General features: G+C 42.4%; 1 protein-coding gene and 1 non-coding gene across 2 annotated transcripts in view; both read right to left on the reverse strand.

Moving 5' to 3' along the window:
• LOC134208757 (SEC14 domain and spectrin repeat-containing protein 1-B) overlaps nt 1–21337 on the reverse strand; it is a 123556-nt gene that overhangs the window by 35734 nt on the left and 66485 nt on the right. Inside the window, exons 4-5 of the mRNA XM_062684655.1 lie at nt 4605–4718; nt 2411–2585 (exon numbers count right to left, since the gene is read on the reverse strand). Coding sequence (XP_062540639.1) covers nt 2411–2585; nt 4605–4718 — 289 coding nt within the window. The remainder of the gene's footprint in view (nt 1–2410; nt 2586–4604; nt 4719–21337) is intronic.
• On the reverse strand, nt 5204–5276 carry Trnar-ccu (transfer RNA arginine (anticodon CCU)). Its single transcript has one exon. It is a non-coding gene; the product is annotated as a tRNA-Arg (tRNA).

Here is a 21337-nt window from a genome sequence, read left to right on the forward strand (position 1 = left end):
GCATAAGGACGTTAGGCATAAGTACGTTAGGCATAATGGACGTTAGGCATAACGGACGATAGGCATAATGTACGTTAGGCATAATGGACGTTTGGCATAATTCTGCCTTCTTCATATCATAGGCTGTTCTTTGGGTCATTTTATGCCTAACGTCCATTATGCCTAACGTACATTATGCCTATCGTCCGTTATGCCTAACGTCCATTATGCCTAACGTACTTATGCCTAACGGGGTATACCCTTGTTAGGCGATGCTCGAATATTGATTCCCTGGTCACAATGAATAAGGTTTCAAATAATTGGTCTAGCGAAGCTAAATATTTAGGACTTCTGCTAGATCAAAAACTAAAGAAAATCAAAACTTTGTCTTACGAACAAATTTTTTATTTACAAACAAATGTTTAGACTATAGATAGTAGAATCTATAGATGAGCGAAAGCATGGCTGAGTCGATTTTTTTGCCCGTGCACTCGCGCATATGACGTCACAGCCCTTAACGTTTCCATTGAAATCATGCTCGTTTGGAGACACGTTTGACAGTTCGTTTGGAGACAGAGGATTTATCTTCGCTCATCTATATATTCCACTATCTATAGTTTAGACCAAAATAGCATTACAGCCATGTTGTATGCAGTGCCAATGTGGATTTGTTGCTGCAATATCAGAAAGAAGGTATCTCGAGGTATCTCGGAAGAATTTATAACAAAAAAAATCTAAAAAGCCTAAAATGTTCATCCAATGAATCCACGAGGATTCCGTATAAATCCGGAACCATTGGGCCGACATGTCTTATCAATGACGATGACTACTGGTTTGTTTCTGAATCGGTTGACAAAAATTAAAAATAAATAATCGATTGAAGATAAATGAGCTACAGTTAAACATATAATCGAAGTTTGCGGATGCAATGGCTTTAAAAAGGAAATTGCACTTCGAGATCAACCAAAGGAAGTCAAAGCAGTCATAAAGCATTGAGGGATCTAAAAACTTCTGCAGAATTAAACCTATTTGTATAAGGAAAAAGAAAGTAATCGAAAGCAGTTTCCTGGACTGATAAAAACTGACCACATCCCCCAGAAAAAGGAACTTGTCAGAAAATAACCGGATTAATAACAACACTTGAGAGGCACTTTTCATATACAGCTACTGCTTGAGTTAGGTTTTGTTTCCTAATTTGATTTCTCGTGAACCTATGATTAGGGATTCTGAAGAGTCTAAATTTCAATTCTAAACAAGGGTTAAGCTTTTTGCCTTTCTCGTATACAATTCTAAACAAGGGTTAAGCGTAGAATTTGTACTCTGAACTCTGAAATAATTTTTATATACCGTCAGTTCGCCATTCACCGTGAGTGCACCATTCACCGTGGGGCTCAAAGTAATTTCCATTATGTTTACGAAAAGATTGGAAAATAATAGGCACCTTAATATCCATGCAATTGAAGTGTCAGGTGTGTGTATTTTCAGTTTACGTATAAAATTAAGCCAAAAATGTCGGTAACTCTTCATTCTCCACCAAATCAAAAATGCAAGGCGAACGGATCCCCCAAAAAATAACTGTGTCCATTCGCCGTGTATCGAAATCGTGAATACTATAAATGATACCGCCATAATTTTGAACAAGTTTAGCCAGAAAAAGTGGCAGAAGCAATAGTTTTCCGGGGATGACTTGTTGGTGAAGAGAGTTGCGCGACGCAAATGAACATTGATTTCTGCATCTGCAATAGAATTGTTTTGATTGATTATGTCCTTTCTGTGTTATACTAAAACAAGTAACATGTTGATGCTTAACCAAATGAAAAACACGAATAACATTTTAAAATCAATGTTTAAATAATATTTTAATTAATTTAAATGAAAAGTTCTTATGCACGGTGAATGGGTACCTACCCACACGATGAATGGGGTCCCAAAACGGTGAAAGGATGCCCTAACATATCACTGAAAAATTATCTACATCCATCTACCTTGCCAAAACAGATAGTTTCTGATTCTCATTCGAATTAAAATAATTATTTAAGGTACGTGACGGTGTTCAAGAGTATAATTTTTAATTTAATATATTTGGAGAGCCCTAAGACATGCTAAATTGCCTAAAATGCACGGTGAATGGTTACTTGACGGTATATAGGTTCCTATATAAATATTTTTATAAACCGGAACCAAAAGCCCCTTCCAAATATACTCACTAGCAACCCGATAATCAGAGCCCGGCGGAGTGAAAAACTGTCGAAATGGCAACGTGTGAAAATGCATTAAATTGTGAAAATTATACTGGCAGCATTTGAAATTTTTGCTTGCTTCTTATGGATGCAAAAAGTAAACAAGTCGAAATGGAACCGCTTCTGACGGTTAGATTGGAAACAAGATGGCGTCTTCGCCGATCTCTTATTCTAGTATTTCTAATACTCACCACCGTCCATGACGTGGAGCAACGTTTTCTGCACGTCTTGGTACAACTGCCGACAGGACTTGAGCGCCGGTTCCGACTCGCTGGCCCGCACAGTCCGGTTGTCCAGCAGCAGCCGGTGCAGGTTTTCTAGGTCAGCGATCGCTTTATCGTAGGATTTTCGGAATTCCTCGATGCGCTAAAATGAGAAGAAAAATGCGAATGATCAAAACAAGAGAAGCGCAAAGAAAAAATCTCAAAATTTATCGCAATAATGAGATGCGATGGTGGCGGGCAGGGTGGCGCGAATATCTATGTTATAAAAGGAGAATGTTTGCTCTGTTGGATTGGAACTGGATGGTGGAGAAAGGCACTCAGCAGCACGAGATGATACAAACTTGTCATATTTATATCGAAGCGAGGACAAAAGGAAGCATGAACATCTGAAATTCGGCGGCGACACTGCTGACAGCAGAAGCGATGAAAGAGAGAACGCTGAAAGTTCAATGAACCAGTGAGTGACCTGATAATGGGACGGAAGGGGATTGCTTAGTGACCGGAGTGAAACACTGTTATGAACAGCACTTAAAAGAGACATTATCGACAAAATTGTGAGTCAATAAAATCTTACTGTTATTCTAAATGCATCATTTCAATAACACCTAGATTCTCCTGTCTCACCCAAATTCTATTTCAAAATTTATATGCCCAAAATGCTCTCTCATGAAATGAATGCTATCAAAGCTCAAATGCTTGAATTTGCATGGACAGGTTTTATTCGTTTCTGCAATATTGCTGCAACGCCTCATCCAACAGATCTCCCATTTCCGGGACGGAAGCCTATCGGCTGGGCACAAGATTTATTGCAATTTTAGTTCGCATGCAAACATGTATCAACTTCCTTATACTTGTTGCGGTACCTGACACGATAGACAAAATAAGTTTGTATCTCGATTGAAACATTAACGGCTTTGGCAGGTTTTGTTCTATTATTGACAGGGGGTTTTTTATGACTGACTATGCTCAAATTTGGCCTAAACATTCTTTGCATATCAAAGAATATTGTGGCCAAGTTTCATAAAATTTGGTCGAAAAAAACCCCCCTGCCAATAATAGAACAAAACCTGCCAAAGCCGTCTTTCCCCCTATATTAATTCTACATAGTTTCATTTCTTCTATCTGCATTATTTTTTAATTTTGTGTTTTGCCTTTCCCGAACACTGATTTTATGTAAAGGCTATGTACACTCCAAAAATGAATCTTGTACTTTTTTTTATATTTGGTACATAAAAATATGCAAATTTGAACTAATGTGTTGAAAAGAAAATTATTTTAAAGCTGTTTAGTGGAATGATTTCACTTGTCATAAGACGAGTTAGCTCTATTCCATTTGTGACAACCGTCTGACAGCATAGTTGGTTGAAATTTAAATTTTATCAAACTAAAACTAATTCAAATCGATTATCAATGTTGGTTTACTTAGTTTGATGATGAATTTCCAATTCATTTTGCATTTATAACTAAACAGCATTTTGCAATGTTATTGCTGTCAGTTAGGGTAGCTGCAGGTTACACACATAGAGGCTGCAAGTGCATGGGTGAATAGCATTTCATTTGCTCCTCTCTATTATCTTCGAAAAGATATCTCAGGCTTCCATTCAGCCGGCAGTAGCTGACGTTCGACATTGATTGCCTTTATATCATACATTGTTGGCAACTTTCTTCTATTCCGCACTAATCAAAGTCACGACGTCAATTCGACCATCTGCTTCTTGTTCAACTGAGAGTGTATTAAATTTGATTAGTATGTATGTACTGGTTTTCAGCAAAATGTTCTCCGTAACTCCGCAACCAAAATATTACTTTACTTAAATATCGGCAAGATCGTGTTTACTAAAACTCGGCGGTGCCCACTTCCAAATAAAAAACAAATTCTGAGATCTCGGTGAAAAAAAAATAAGTGTGAACGTCTAAGAAACCTTGGCCTTGCTGATTGAATAAAATGAACAACGACATATCAAGTTGATGCGGTCTCGAAACACTGCCGAAACAAATGTCTGTTAAGTTATTTGCATACGGTTTGTTTTAAAGGCAAATGTTGGTTCAATTGTAACTTTTCATGAACCTACAAAGAGGAGTACAAATTGAGTATAGAATACATTTTATCACATGGATGATTGAACAATTATTATAAATATTAAAAAGCCGTGATACTTGCCAATCTATTCTGTATCCACTGGTCGTGATTATACGCCGATGTGCCACCAAGTTCATCGGGCAGCTCGCTCATTTCGAAGTATTTGACAAGGCGCGATTTTGATATTACCGCAGGCTGAAAAGATAGAAGAAAAGAAATATTGAGAAAAGAGCACAATGTCAGTAGCGGGAAAATATTGATGGCTATGAGACATTTCAAATCGATCGAAAAAAAGAAGTTTTACTGCCGTTGATGCGAGTAATCATAAATTGATGAGAACATAAAGCTTACAAATGAGGTTGATCTTATCCGATTTAGAAGAGAAATCAGTGGCACCGCATTCCATTAGGTGAAAACGGATTTAATTTTTATTATTTTATTAACGCTCATTTTATCCGCTTCGCTACTAGTTTTTCAATAATTGAATAGTTAAACATACTATTAACGAAGATATGCAGACCTTTTGATCATAAATTTGATGATTTTTTCCGGTTTTCCCAAAAATTAAAGCGTGCGCATCATATGTTCTCTTAAATAGTTGTAAAGCAATTGAGCAAACATAACCCCAGTTTTATGTTTGTTTGCATTGTAATTAACGTATTTTTTTAACAAAAAAATACTACCCCAGGTGGGACTCGAACCCACAATCCCCGGCTTAGGAGGCCGGTGCCTTCTCCATTAGGCCACTGGGGCAACGATGAAAGCAGCATTTCTAGCATGCGACCGCACTACGTTTGCCATCATGTTCCCGTTCTGGTGATATAGATGTGGATGGATGCGGTGTGCTGTGATGAAAGGATTAAAACGGCGCGGCGCGTTCTTTCGCTTCTGCTCAGTCAGTGCCATGTCAGAGTTGAGTTTAGGTACCGCATGGCACAGGTTGCTTGGTTTTTGTTCAAACGATGTTGATCTACTGGCCGGGTTTGGATGGCGTGGCTGCAAATGCGAATTCGATGTAGAGAGAACAGTCCATTCTTTCAAATGCAAATATATTTCGGATGGGGCAAATTACTTTCCATTTTTATTTTGTTGATTATGTATTGTACCTATAAACAAATCTGATCGTACCAGTAAGATTACTGAACACTCCTTAAATGTGCACTCGATGACAAACTTGATTTACGTGCAGGCACCTTGTTCACACATTTTACGCGCTGTAGTCAGTATGTAACTATTGGATGAACGGACTTGATGTTATTGAAAGAAAACGAGTTAAAAGTGACTCCTTGGGCTGTATACTAAGCTGATGTTAATAATCAATATTTAGCACTATATCAGCATCAGTAAGACGAAATGGTCCACAAACAGATGCTAATGGTATAATTATGGGTTTATAGGAGCGGAGATCGTCTCACGATAATTACTGAAATCTGGTTGGGATCTGTGGATTTTACTCCTAGATTGAGTGAGCTTAATTTTATTACTGCCATGATCTTATACATTTTCTACTTGGTTTGTAGTTTCAGTACGGTTCAATCTTTATCGAATGGTGCTTGGTTGATCGGTCAACGCACCACTGACCTTGAGAAAGATGTTAAGATCCAGTACAGTTATTTGCATAGTAGCGGTGGGAATTCGTGCAATGGAAACTCGTTAGTTGGAAACTCGATAATAGGGTGCTCGTTGGTAGGATCACAATTCAATTTAAAAGCATTCCATAGTCAAAAATTGATTTATAAACAAGCTATCAATGTGATTGGGATAGGAAAACACGAAGGACAAGTATTAAATAGCTGTTAGTTCCTATACATAAATCAAATTCGTTAGATGAGATAAAGTTTAGATTGAACCATCAAATTGTGTCTGTACTAGATTAGTTATACCAATCGTAGTAACATAACCAATCGTCATACTAATTTGAATCACTGTCATATAGTTCGACAACATCTTTAACCGTTAAATTAATCAAAACATGTATGTAAGAAAATCATTAGTCAATTGTTCACGTCTAAACATAAAAACTGTTGATTTAGGGTGTTTGGCTTGCTCGCAGAAGTTTCCTAATATTCAGGAACGCATATTTGATTAAAAAAAATATCCGATGATCAATCTCTCAAGAAAATAATTTAGATAATTATGTTTTTCCAAAAAACATTTGTCACACTTTCCGTACTTTCCACAAAGTTGTTAATTATACAAAAACATGTGTTTTTGCCGAACATTGTAAAGTTTTATCTCTAAAACAACAAATATTATTCCTGGATTATAATTATTGTTAGAAGTATTTTAACTTTTGATTACTTCCTTTATAACAAAAAAAAAACCGGCGAATCAAGGAGATCTGAAAGCCGAGCTCTCAAGAAACGTTTTTACCGAAATAAAACAATTCCTTTGCCGAAGTTTCGTCAATATTTTACTGAAAGTCAGCATAATTCATTTTTTTTACTGAAAACATTAGGCTGAATGTTGTTGCTGAACAATAGTGAATTTGTAAATTGAGATGATTCATGAGAATTATGAAAAAGACAGAATCACCGTCTTCGACCAGAGGTCGCACAGACTGAACACTTAACATCTAGCATGAGGCAACGGACAGGACATTTACACAACACCCAGTGGACCAGTGGAGAGCTTTTCGCTTTACGAAAAGTTTTCTCCTTACCGGGGCGGAAATCGAACCCACACTCCACAGCACATGCGTTTAGACCAGAGGTTCCCAAACTTTTGGATATGCGACCCACCTAGCAGAATCCCATATTGCTTGCGACCCACCAGGTACCAAATGCATTAATTTTGTGAAATTAGATAAAAATGAGTTCGCGTTAGATTGGACAAATTATAATAAATTGCTTTATATCCCAGCATTCTATTTGTCAAAAAATAGTCATTTTTTGGATTGGATGTGGATTGGATTTGGATGGAATTTGAATTGAATTTTGGTTGGATTTGAAATTTATTCAGATTGAATTTGAATTGGATTTCGATTTGATTAAGATTGGATTTGGATTGGATTTGAAGTAGATTTGGATTTGATTTAGATCGGATTCGAATTGGATTAGGATTGGTTTTGGATTGGGTTCGGATTGTATAGGACTTCTTTCTTCTTGCCCAAATATCGTATAACAAAAAAAGGCCGTTGACCTCGTCAGGCTTGTTTTCCTTTAAATCATACAATCATTAGTTAGACCTTAATTCAAAATATGGAATAGATTTGTGGGACAAAATAGTAACAAAATTATGAATTAGGAATTGTCTTTCGCGACCCACCACTGAACAGCCCACGACCCCCCTGGGGTCTTTCGCGACCCACAGTTTGGGAATCTCTGGTCTAGACGATTGACGTCGCTAACCGCACGGCCACGAAGCCCACAATTATCATTGAGAAGTGAGAATTACGAAGTGAGAAATGTGTGTGAGACGCCTCACTTCTTTCTTTTCGCCTCACACTAGTCATTTTCACTTCCGACTGTGAATAGTGACAAGTAAGAAATAAAATATGAGAAATGAGAGGTGAGATGTCATATTTCTACCTTTACACAATGAGATGTGAAAAGTGAGAAGTAACAAGCGAGGGATTAGAGATGTGAATTAAGGTGTCTCATTTCTCACTTTAGGCAGTGAGAAGTGAAAATTAAGGAGTAAGACGTGAGAAATGGAGCATCATTCACTAACTTCTCATTTATAATTTCTCGTTTCTCACTTTACACTTGAATTTTTTTAGTGAGAAATGATAAGCGAAAAATAAGCAGTAAGAAATGAGACGACTCACTTTTCACTTTCTACTCCTCATTTCTCGCTTTGCGCTTCTCATTTCCACAGTGAGAAGAGAAGTGAAAAGTTAGATGTTTCACTTCACACTTCTTATTTCTTACTACTTAGGGGCCTTTCTAAAATTACGTAACACTGTAGGGGAAGGGAGGGGGTCAGGCCGAGTGGTACACAAAAAATTTAGAAGGTACAAAAAGTATTATGAAGGGGTGGGTGTCTAAAAATATTAAATTTAGCGTTACGTAATTTTTGGAAGAACCCTTATCTTCTCATTTCTCACTTCGGAATTCACAATTACTATTAATCTCTTAGATCAGCGGCTCTCAACCTGTTTTTTAGAGGTACCCCTTCGAACCTTTGTATGATTTGAGGTACCCGTATTTTTTGCTGTAAATAATGCTAATGCCATCTTTCAAATAGCTGTTGGTTCCTAAAAAATTACATTGAAGACACTGTCAATACATCGAGCCACATTAAAGCCAGTTTCCAGTTTCAGAAACACACAATGTTTCATTTCCGTTTCAGTGGCGTTGCAATATTCCAAGCATCTGACTTCTTGGGTGATGTGGAATTCAATGTGTTTCATATCAGAAACAAAACGGATAGGTTGCAGTATTAAAAACTCTTCGATTAATTGCTGTTACGACAATGTTTCTGATATGTTGCAAAATACTTTGAGCTCAGCTGAGCAGTATTTTATTTTTGACAGTCCTCTGCATGTTACGTATAAGGTACAATGAAGTTACAAATGACTTTGTTGTTTATGTAGTGCACTTGTAGCAGAATTTCCGAATAGAATTGATGGTGTGATAATTATAGTAAAAAGTTACAAATCTCAAGGTCCATGGTTCGAATCCCGGTTGGTTTTTGTGTTTTTATTTTCATTGTAGTCGCAAGATGTTGCAAATAGGCTCCACCTCTTGTGGTTCTTGTGTAACAAAGGAGTTCCAAATACGACGCGTTGTGCATAACTCAGTCCTTTAGTAAGTCACACCACAGTTGTTGTTACTCACTGGAAAACAAGTGGTGTTGCTTGGGTTGCGGTTAGTGGCAGTACGGTTGGCTGAAATATTCATTATCCCATAAGTTTATAGATCAAGCTTCCTACAGGACTTTCATGACTATTGGAGGCTTCCGAGCCTCTTGAAAGAAGGATTTCGAGCCACTTAAAAGGAAGCGTATACCCATGTTCTACTCATGAATGTTTCTGGGCGGAAATCCGGGCCTCTTGAAAAGATACTTCCGGACATCTTGAAAGAACGATCCCGGGCCTCTTGAAAGGAGGTTTCCGGGCCTCTTGAAAGGAGGCTTCCGGGCCTCTTGAAAGGAGGCTTCCGGGCCTCTTGAAAGGAGGCTTCCGGGCCTCTTGGAAGGGAGCTTCCGGGCCTCTTGAAAGGAGGCTTCCGGGCCTCTTGAAAAGTGCTTCCGGGCCTCTTGAAAGGAGGCTTCCGGGCCTCTTGAAAGGAGGCTTCCGGGCCTCTTGAAAGGAGGCTTCCGGGCCTCTTGAAAGGAGGCTTCCGGGCCTCTTGAAAGGAGGCTTCCGGGCCTCTTGAAAGGAGGCTTCCGGGCCTCTTGAAAGGAGACTTCCGGGCCTCTTGAAAGGAGACTTCCGAGCCTCTTGAAAGGAGGCTTCCGGGCCTCTTGAAAGGAGGCTTCCGGGCCTCTTGAAAGGATGCTTCCGGGCCTCTTGAAAGGAGGCTTCCGGGCCTCTTGAAAGGAGGCTTCCGGGCCTCTTGAAAGGAGGCTTCCAGGCCTCTTGAAAGGAGGCTTCCGGGCCTCTTGAAAGGAGGCTTCCGGGCCTCTTGAAAGGAGGCTTCCGGGCCTCTTGAAAGGAGGCTTCCGGGCCTCTTGAAAGGAGGCTTCCGGGCCTCTTGAAAGGAGGCTTCCGGGCCTCTTGAAAGGAGGCTTCCGGGCCTCTTGAAAGGAGGCTTCCGGGCCTCTTGAAAGGAGGCTTCCGGGCCTCTTAAAGGAGGCTTCCGGGCCTCTTGAAAGGAGGCTTCCGGGCCTCTTGAAAGAAGGTTTCCTGGCCTCTTGAAAAAAAAGGCTACCGGGCCTTTTGAAAGGAGGCTTCCTAGCCTCTTGAAAGGAGGTTTCCGGGCATCTTGAAAGGACGATCCCGGGCCTCTTGTAAGAAGGCTTCCGGGCCTCTTGACAGTAGGCTTTCGAACCTCATGAAGAGGACTTCCGGGTCTCTTTGAAGGAGGCTTCCGGGCCTCTTGAAAGGAGGCTTCCGGGCCTCTTGAAAGGAGGCTTCCGGGCCTCTTGAAAGGAGGCTTCCGGGCCTCTTGAAAGGAGGCTTCCGGGGCGCTGGAAAGGAGGCTTCCGGGCCGCTCGAGGGGGGCTTCCGGGCCTCTTGAAAGGAGGCTTCCGGGCCTCTTGAAAGGAGGCTTCCGGGCCTCTTGAAAGGAGGCTTGCGGGCCTCTTGAAAGGAGGCTTGCGGGCCTCTTGAAAGGAGGCTTCCGGGCCTCTTGAAAGGAGGCTTCCGGGCCTCTTGAAAGGAGGCTTCCGGGCCTCTTGAAAGGAGGCTTCCGGGCCTCTTGAAAGGAGGCTTCCGGGCCTCTTGAAAGGAGGCTTCCGGGCCTCTTGAAAGGAGGCTTCCGGGCCTCTTGAAGGGGGCTTCCGGGCTTCTAGAAAGGAGGCTTCCGGGCCTCTAGAAAGGAGGCTTCCGGGCTTCTAGAAAGGAGGCTTTCGGGCCTCTTGAAAAGAGTCGTCCGGGCCTCTTGAAAGAAGGTTTCCTGGCCTCTTGAAAAAAAGGCTACCGGGCCTTTTGAAAGGAGGCTTCCTAGCCTCTTGAAAGGAGGTTTCCGGGCCTCTTGAAAGGAGGCTTCCGGGCCTCTTGAAAGGAGGCTTCCGGGCCTCTTGAAAGGAGGCTTCCGGGTCTCTTTACAGCAGGCTTTCGAACCTCATGAAGAGGACTTCCGGGTCTCTTTGAAGGAGGCTTCCGGGCCTCTTGGAAGGAGGCTTCCGGGCCTCTTGAAAGGAGGCTTCCGGGCCTCTTGAAAGGAGGCTTCCGGGCCTCTTGAAAGGAGGCTTCCTGGCCTCTGGAAAGGAGGCTTCCGGGCCTCTTGGAAGGAGGCTTCCGGGCCTCTTGAAAGGAGGCTTCCGGGCCTCTTGAAAGGAGGCTTCCGGGCCTCTTGAAAGGAGGCTTCCGGGCCTCTTGAAAGGAGGCTTCCGGGCCTCTTGAAAGGAGGCTTCCGGGCCTCTTGAAAGGAGGCTTCCAGGCCTCTTGAAAGGAGGCTTCCGGGCCTCTTGAAAGGAGGCTTCCGGGCCTCTTGAAAGGAGGCTTCCGGGCCTCTTGAAAGGAGGCTTCGGGCCTCTTGAAAGGAGGCTTCCGGGCCTCTTGAAAGGAGGCTTCCGGGCCTCTTGAAAGGAGGCTTCCGGGCCTCTTGAAAGGAGGCTTCCGGGCCTCTTGAAAGGAGGCTTCCGGACCTCTTGAAAGGAGGCTTCCGGACCTCTTGAAAGGAGGCTTCCGGGCCTCTTGAAAGGAGGTTTCCTGGCCTCTTGAAAGGTGGCTTCCGAGCCTCTTGAAAGGAGGCTTCCGAGCCTCTTGAAAGGAGGCTTCCGAGCCTCTTGAAAGGAGGCTTCCGAGCCTCTTGAAAGGAGGCTTCCGGGCCTCTTGAAAGGAGGCTTCCAGGCCTCTTGAAAGGAGGCTTCCAGGCCTCTTGAAAGGAGGCTTCCAGGCCTCTTGAAAGGAGGCTTCCAGGCCTCTTGAAAGGAGGCTTCCGAGCCTCTTGAAAGGAGGCTTCCAGGCCTCTTGAAAGGAGGCTTCCAGGCCTCTTGAAAGGAGGCTTCCAGGCCTCTTGAAAGGAGGCTTCCAGGCCTCTTGAAAGGAGGCTTCCAGGCCTCTTGAAAGGAGGCTTCCGAGCCTCTGGAAAGGAGGCTTCCGAGCCTCTGGAAAGGAGGCTTCCGAGCCTCTGGAAAGGAGGCTTCCGAGCCTCTTAAACGGAGGCTTCCGAGCCTCTTGAATTGAGGCTTCCGAGCATCTTGAAAGGAGGCTTCCGGGCCTCTTGAAAGTAGGCTTCCGGGCCTCGTGAAAGTAGGCTTCCGAGCCTCTCGAAAGGAGGCTTCCGAGCCTCTCGAAAGGAGGCTTCCGAGCCTCTTGAAAGGAGGCTTCCGAGCCTCTTGAAAGGAGGCTTCCGGGCCTCTTGAAAGGAGGCTTCCGGGCCTCTTGAAAGGAGGCTTCCGGGTCTCTTGAAAGGAGGCTTCCTAGTCTCTTGAAAGGAGGCTTCCGAGCCTCTTGAAAGGAGGCTTCCGGGTCTCTTCAAAGGAGGCTTCCGAGCCTCTTGAAAGGAGGCTTCCGAGCCTCTTAAACGGAGGCTTCCGAGACTCTTGAAAGGAGGCTTCCGGGCCTCTTGAAAGGAGGCTTCGGGCCTCTTGAAAGGAGGCTTCCGGGCCTCTTGAAAGGAGGCTTCTGGCCTCTTGAAAGTAGGCTTCCAGGCCTCTTGAAAGGAGGCTTCCAGGTCTCTTGAAAGGAGGCTTCCTGAGCCTCTTGAAAGGAGGCTTCGAGCCTCTTGAAAGGAGGCTTCGGGCCTCTTGAAAGGAGGCTTCCGGGCCTCTTGAAAGGAGGATTCCGGACCTCTTGAAAGGAGGATTCCGGGCCTCTTGAAAGGAGGCTTCCGGGCCTCTTGAAAGGAGGCTTCTAGGCCTCATGGAAGGAGGCTTTCGGGCCTCTTGAAAGGAGGCTTCCGGGCCTCTTGAAAGGAGGCTTCCTGGCCTCTTGAAATGAGGCTTCCTGGCCTCTTGAATGGAGGCTTCCGGGCCTCTTGAAAGGAGGCTTCCGGGCCTCTTGGAAGGAGGCTTCCGGGCCTCTTGAAAGGAGGCTTCCGGGCCTCTTGAAAGGAGGCTTCCGGGCCTTTTGACAGGAGGCTTCCGGGCCTCTTGAAAGAAGGCTTCCGGGCCTCTTGAAAGGAGGCTTCCGGGCCTCTTGAAAGGAGGCTTCCGGGACTCTTGAAAGGAGGCTTCCGGGCCTCTTGAAAGGAGGCTTCCGGGCCTCTTGAAAGGAGGCTTCCGGGCCTCTTGAAAGGAGGCTTCCGGGCCTCTTGAAAGGAGGCTTCCGGGCCTCTTGAAAGGAGGCTTCCGGGCCTCTTGAAAGGAGGCTTCCGGGCCTCTTGAAAGGAGGCTTCCGGGCCTCTTGAAAGGAGGCTTCCGGGCCTCTTGAAAGGAGGCTTCCGGGCCTCTTGAAAGGAGGCTTCCTGGCCTCTTGAAAGGAGGCTTCCGGGCCTCTTGAAAGGAGTATTCCGTGCCTCTTGAAAGGAGTATTCCGTGCCTCTTGAAAGAAGGCTTCCGGCCTCTAGAAAGGAGTCTTCCGGCCTCTTGAAAGGAGGCTTCAGGGCCTCTTATAAGAAGGCTTCGAGGCATCTTAAAAAAAGGCTTGCGGGTCTCTTGAAAGGAATATTCCGGCCTTTTGAAAGGAGGCTTCCGAGCCTCTTGAAGGAAGGTTTCCGAGCTTCTTGCAATGAGGCTTCCGGGCCTCTTGGGGTTTATGTGTATTAGAAGTATGTGTATTAGAAGTATGTGTATTTAGAGGTCACTGGGTGATCCCTTGTAAGACCCGAAATATCTGTAAAAATGGTCGAAAATGATGAAATAAATCCGCGCCGGATTTTTTTAAAATTATTTCTAGTTGGTGTAAGATCCAGAACATGTATGTATTTTTCATTCACAGTATATGACAACAGATTGTGCTTAAAAAATCCTTTCGCTTTGCGATTAACTTTTACGAGTTTATCCATTTTTACGGATATTTCGAATATTACTTAAGAAACACCCGGTGGCCACGATTACCCATTGGTTGGTCATAATTCGATGAAATTTACGAACCGTCAATTTTTACGAATGTTCAGGATCTTCCATGTCGTCTGAAATTGTCCGTGTGTTGGTCACAATATCAATGCTATACTCAGACGCTCGATAACAAACTGTTATGTCTGAAGTATTTTGCATTTTTTTTTGTATAACTCCTTTGGTAAGGCAAGTTCATAACAAAGTAAATAAATCAATAACAGAATTAGGTATTATTGCGTTATTTCTCCTGCTCGGGAAAGGTTGTTAAGCCCAGAAGTTGATACAATACTAAACATTAAACTTAATTTTAAACTTTTTATTGTTCATCATGAATCAATCATATCTAATCATAATATAAATATGATAAAACATGAATTATGTATTTTGTTGAGACCAGACAATTATATAATAAGAATTAAAATCAATTATGTTCAAAGAGTGCCGCTACGTTCAAATAGACACAAGTGGCGCCTTACCGCCAACTAATTGTTAAATTTATTTCAACTGCCCATCGCTACAACACCCATTTTTCCCACAATCTTCGTCACCGGCACCGCAATCGATCATTATTTTTCACACCACCACCGTCGTGTCGTTTTTAACACTTTCGATTTCAATTACCCATTTGTTATTCTTCGTTATTGCTTCATTTGGAGAGCGATCATCATTACACAATAAAATAGGAGATACATTTCCTGGTGTAAAAATAATCTTTATCACATGGCGACTAAATATTTTTTTGCAAATTTTATTTAATACTGATACCAAATTGCAAACTTAAAGATCTATGCTCGTTTTCATCCGTTGTTTCAAGTGATCTGTCATAGGAAAGCCAAAAACACATAATTTTGACTCGATACCATAGTGTGGAGTGAGGTAATAGTAATCATATGGGATTGCGGTGCCATTACTAGTAGCTTTGTAAAGTGACAACCGTTGAAAGAAATCACGAGGAATTAATTAGTCACAGCATTTGATTTCTCTCCTTCATGTGCCTGTCCTTTGATGGACCTCGAAATCTTGCTAAAGATGTTGCCTTTTTCATTTGTAAAATGTCTAAGATGGATTTTTTACTACACAACATAATGAGAAAAAGATAATCTTTTGCTTTCCTGAGGGTGATAAGGTTATCGAGCAAATTGCTATTGAATCGCTATACGAGTCACAACTAGTTGCGAGCTGAGAGACGTGCAAAAAATCCGCATCATGAAGCTGGTACGGCACATGTGAACCTGACTGCAGACAGGTTTCAACAATGTTCCGTAGGAGTTATGCTGGACCTCTCGTTTGTCAGCTTTGGACAGGGACTCATATGACGAAAACGGACTCGAAGACGGCGGAGAAAGTGAACGTCGTGTTCCCGAATAATTCTTTCGGTCGGCAAAGGTGAAAGGAGAAAGTGTGATGTATTTGGGGGAGATTCCGGTGTTCGCAGGGAAAATTGCCACTTGCATTTTGATATGTAAGTAATGACAAGTGCAATCCGCTTCTTTATGATTTATGGAGACATGTAAATTGATTTTCAACATCGACACGATGGTGTTTTCGTTCAAAACGTCGCACTGAAATCGAATAACTTAGAGGATAAAACACTCGGGAATTGCAAAGTGTCCTTGTACATATTAGATTAATTTGTTTATCGTGCATATTATAGGTTTTTCTACTTTGTTGCACGAGTAAGAGGAACGATATAAAATTGAACTCGAATTTTACGCTTTTGAATATGTTGAAATGAGAGCGTATTATTAAACAAGCCTCTCAAATCCTAGTTTGAATAATTCAAAATGCCATAACCACGATGTCGTTAGTCTTTCAAAGCGACCCAACTATGGAAAGTGCTCCGGTTTCCATTTCATTACTATTCATACCACAGGTCGCGAGCTTGAAGGCATTCTATTCATATGAAGGAGTCACATGCACAAATTGTTGGCTGGTAGCACAAGGTGGGTGGGTCCGTGTATCTATCTTTCCCTCCATAAAGATTACAACATAACGAGTGCATAGTTGGAGTGCATTGGTGTCACGAGTGTGCTCGCACGCGTTCCGTCAAACCTCTTATTATGCTCGTTAAGTATCTTGACTAAGTAACAGGAACCTACCCGAGCAAGGCCTGACATCACAAAGAGAGCAAATATGAAACATGTTTTGATGTTGACGTCGAATTGAAATCATATTTTTTATTCAAATTTGAGTTTTTATGATTGATTATATATCTTAATTTTATTTTGCTTTATTGGATACTTATTATGTTATCGAAAATAATCATCAAAATAAGTTTTAAATTTATCCTTATCGACAGCAAATTTTGAAAGTTTAACAGTTGAAACGACCAAAACAACAAAAGTAATCAAAATTGGCGATTTCATAACATCAAAAAGTTTTCTATTTGATCTCAAGCTTAGCTCGGGTGTATACCCTACCCAGTTACCAGGTTGAAATGTGCATACGACCAAACCAAATGCTACTCATGAAATACCTAATACATGCAACCATCGGGAAGTTATTCCACAAAAAGCCTCATCAACCACACTGGGGCGGACGCTCTAGTTCAGTTTACGACACCAGTAATGTCGTTGGTATCTAATCTGGAAGACGTGCAGTTTATGTTACGAACGGGACCTTCATCGTCAGAAGCGCAGTAGCGCGCATTGGAAGTTGGATGCCTAACGATCGTGGAAATTTTGTTTCAAATAATAGAAACCTAATTGGCAGTTGTCTTTTTGGTGTTGCTCCAGTTTATGTCTACATAAAATTAATGCTTTTTATATGATGTTGCGCGGTACATTTATGATGCGTATAGGTCGCTTGAACTGGTTTATCTATATGTCATGCTTATTTTCTGTTGATGTTGCCTCTTCTCAAAAGCTCAATTCCACCACTTAATTGTATCTTGACAGATAAGTATTTCGACCTAAACAGTAAGGCCGTCTTCAGTGTCTCGTACTTGACTCGACTAAGTCACTGAGATACTGACACTCGACTAAGTCACTGAGACACTGAAGACGGCCTTACTGTTGAGGTCGAAATACGTATCTGTCAAGATACAATTAAGTGGTGGAATTCAATGGGATTGTATAAACTCGTCTTATGACAAGTGAAGACATTCCACTAAAAAGCTCAAAATAATTTTCTTATCAAAACGTATAAAACTGTTGTTTTGCTAAGTAAAAGTAAGATCTGTCGATACCAGGGATTGTAATGCTCACTACATTTCAAGAGAAAAGCAAAAAACAGTCTGAAAAGGAATGCCATCACTAATGCAAACGGTGGTATATTTTGTGCCTAGTGCCTACATGCAAATAGTGTGCTGGTGTGGCTAGAGTGAGCTGGTTACTACCTATTATTGTTAATGCTCTTGGTTCGTATCCCGTCGTGGCTATATTATTTTTAAAATTGTTTGATTATTGTTCGAAGACATCTCGCGGAGTTTAGGGGGTGATCCCCCTGCGCCGGACATCTCCCAGTTCTCCCAACGTCCTATGTAATACTTTTTAAAAGCTTTTTTTAAATCCTTTACCTGTAGGTGATTCCCGTTCTAAGCTTTTTTCAAAAGTCAAGCTTGAAAAAATATTTCCAAAATTTTACTGTTTTAGCTTACTTTAGAAGGGAATTAGGGATTTGATCATATTTAAACATACCGGAAAAGTGTCCGGAATTAGGGTTTATTTTATGAAACGTAAAAATTCAGAATAACATAGAACCTTTGCACAAATCGTAGAATGAGTTGTATAGATAAACATATCCATTGTCATAAGTGGCGTAGCCACGGGGGTGGTTTTGGGCATAAAACCCTCCCCAAAGACCATTTTTTTTAGAAGAAACTTTTTTTTTCCAAACAACAAAACACCTCCCCCCTCCCCAGACCAATTTTCAGGCTACGCCACTGATTGTCATTATAGATTTTGCCACATTCTTCAATTGAGTAGACCTGATTTTCTCCACACACCTGGTCACGTGTGTAATCAGTGCTGTAGTTGCGGGGGGTCGGGGTTAGTCGGCGACTAACAAGCTTTATATTTTGCTTCAAGTTAATTTTTATTTTCAAAATTATAACGTGACCAGTATGGAGGCGCCTGCAGTGTAAATTTGAGTCCAAACATTGACCAGCATGTAGGCGCCTGCAGTGAAAATTTGAGTCCAAACTTGACCTGTCGAGGCGTTCATATTGGATCAAGTGCTTATCAAACAGCATTGATGCGTCTGAAGTGCAAATTTGAGTCCAAACGTGACCAGCATGGAGGTGCCTGCAGTAAAAATTTGAGTTCAAACATAACCTGACGCGATGAGAAAAAATCTTTGAATCTCCGACGCAGCGTCTGACAAGGCAAGTTGAAGTCGAAGATTGTTGATACCCTAATAAATAACCACTGTAATCCTTCAATACTACCGTTCATACTGTAGTTAGTCCGAAGAAATGGCATTCTTAGCATAGCGTTATTTGGAAGTGCCCTCGGCTGTACGTTGATATATTTTGCTCCAAAATATCGCTACAACTATTCGGTCTTGCGAAACAACTGTAACCAGTACGGCCCAAGCAATGTTACGGCGATTCCTTAGCAGCTCCAGATCGATAAGCCGATAGCAGTTATTATAACTTGACTGGCGTAATGGACCTCTCCACGGTAGTCTACGCAGAGCAAATTGTAAGAAACGTCGTTGCACAGACTCAATTTGTTCTGCACCGTTCATTGGAATTCCGAACGGGGCGCAGCAATACTCCACTATAGACCGCACCAGTGAGCAAAACAGATACTTCAGACAGTAAATGTCAGAAAATTCTTTGGCCAAAGAAAGATAAAGCCCAAGGTTTTACGAGATGTGCATATTGTACGTTAGTTGGAAATCCAAAATTACGCCCAAGTCTTTGACATGAGTTAGTCGTTCTATTCTAGTATTCGGGTGCGTGTAGGCCAAAATGGTGGCTCCAGGGCCTTATGGAGTTCCGAACACCATTCTAAAGGCAGCAATCATGCGAACATCTTCAGGCTAGCTATGCAGAGATGCCTCCATGAGTGTAGTAGTTTTCCCGATAGATGGAAAAAGGCAGAAGTTGGTTCCGTTATCGAAAGCCGGGAAACCGTCTAATTAACATCACGGTGCAAGTTGCTGCAGACGATCATCCTCAACAGGCTGACCCCGTACTCAGAGGGTACTGGCGGCCTCTCAAGCAATCAGTTCGGATTTCGTAAGAATGCATTCAACAGCGTAAGCTGGGATGCCATCGGGCTCTCGTTACACTGTCTTTGCCGGTGGGCCTGTATCGAATTTTGAAAAGCTATTTCCAGAACCGTATACTATTATACGAGACCGATGCCAGTCAGAGAAGTGTTCCAATTTATGCAGTAGTACGGCAAGGCTCATTATTGGACCCGGTATTATGGAATATTATGTACGGCGGACTTTTGAAACTAAAGTTCCCTTCTGATGTCAAGATCGTCGGCATCGCCGATGACCTTAGAAGTCTACGGGGATTCAGTTCTTGTGGCAGCATACGCGATCAACACACTGACGGATTGGAAACTCTTCTAGTTTTTTGTCCCCATCCTTAGATTGGTCCTTGGCCACCGGAAATGTTCCGGGGTTTTCGAGGGTATGTTATTGCATTTTTTCTTCTGCTTGTCATTTTAAGTGACGTATACTTCCATCTTGTTTTATCCTTTCCCCAGAAACTAGAACAAGTATGCTGACCAATGCTGGCTGATCGAAAATCCGTAAGGCATACACAGAAATATGGCCATTTTCCAAATGGTCTGGGATTGACCCTGAACAGATGTAACTTTCGCAGATCACCCAGAAACTATTACCAATTGGCCAATGAGTCTTAGGGTCGATTTCTTCACCTCCGCTTAGTGCTTAAACCAGGTTTAAGCGTATGGGTAAGCACCGTTGATCTTGGCCATCACGACACCCTCAGCGGAAGAGTGTACCACCTCTTGGACCAGATACCGTCCCGTTGTGCAAATAGCCCCCATCCTAAATCCGTTCGTCACCTAATTGACGACAGAAACGTTGTACGGGTCGAACAGGAGGACGACTGCCACAGCAACTGCTAAACAGATGTACAGTGGTTAAAATTCAATTGTGCTACTAGCACGGCTTCTTCTTGTTTGTCTCTCCGATAGGACACGATGGTCCACCCAAAACGTGGTTACAGGCTTGCTTTTTGTTGGCGCAGGTGAGACACTTTGGTGCCTTATCACATTTCGGCGCCTTGTGCTCACCACAACGCACGATGACACAGGTTACTACGGTCTGGGTCCATACAGTCGTAGGACTTGTACCCCGACTCTAAGCACGAATAGCACTTGTTCACTGATGACGGCTGGAGTTTGCTTACTGGGCATACTGACCAGCTGATCTTCAACTTCCATTCTCTATGACTTTTTTTGGCTTCCGTGACTGATCTAAGGTAGGCTACCTGCGTGCCAAAGGTACCGCCTCTTAGGCGTACAGAGGTCTTCTCAACCTCTGTGCCGCACTGCTCTCTGATGGCAGAGACGACATCGTCCGCGTTCGTAACCTCGTCCAGTTGCTTGAACTGGAGGGTCACTTCCGCCCCCAACGACCTCACATTGACGTCGTCACCCAAGATCTCTTGGGCCAACTTCCTATAGTCCGGTGAAGATCTAAAAAAAATCTATAAAATCAGGAGAACGCCTGAAGCACTTGAGAATTGAGAAAAAACATCTTCACCGGCTTCATCCAATTCCAGACATAAGATAAAGGACAACGGAAAATACCCAATATACCAGTGAAAAATGTTTTGCTTATCGAAGAATTTCCACGACTGAAGCGGGAATCAAATTCTCAGCTCATAATACACAAAATACATACACATACTATACCATACGCCCAGACGACCAGCGCCGCAAACCTCACGGTCACGAGATCAAGATTTTAAAATATTTCTTTCAAAAATATTAAGAAAATCCAAAGTAATCGTTTTTAAGGAATCGAGTAGTTGGCATCGTACTGGGTATTGAAGGTTGATAGGACACAAACATCAAACATATGACTAAATAGTATGTTAAACAAAAGCGTTCCCTTCCTGCACCTTAGAACAGAAGTGAAACTACAAAAAAAATCTGTAATTATCTTCAAAATCGCTTAATCGCTTAATGGATTAAGCTTTTTTTTATCTTTATCACTTTAATAAAGATAAAAAAAAGCTTAATCCATAATAAGAACGCATGCACCAGTTGTGGCACTATTCCTTATTTTGTTTCCTATTATGGCAAATCCTATTGATTTCTTATGGGATT

Source organism: Armigeres subalbatus, chromosome 2 (assembly GCF_024139115.2).
Source record: "Armigeres subalbatus isolate Guangzhou_Male chromosome 2, GZ_Asu_2, whole genome shotgun sequence".
Lineage (NCBI taxonomy): Eukaryota > Metazoa > Arthropoda > Insecta > Diptera > Culicidae > Armigeres > Armigeres subalbatus.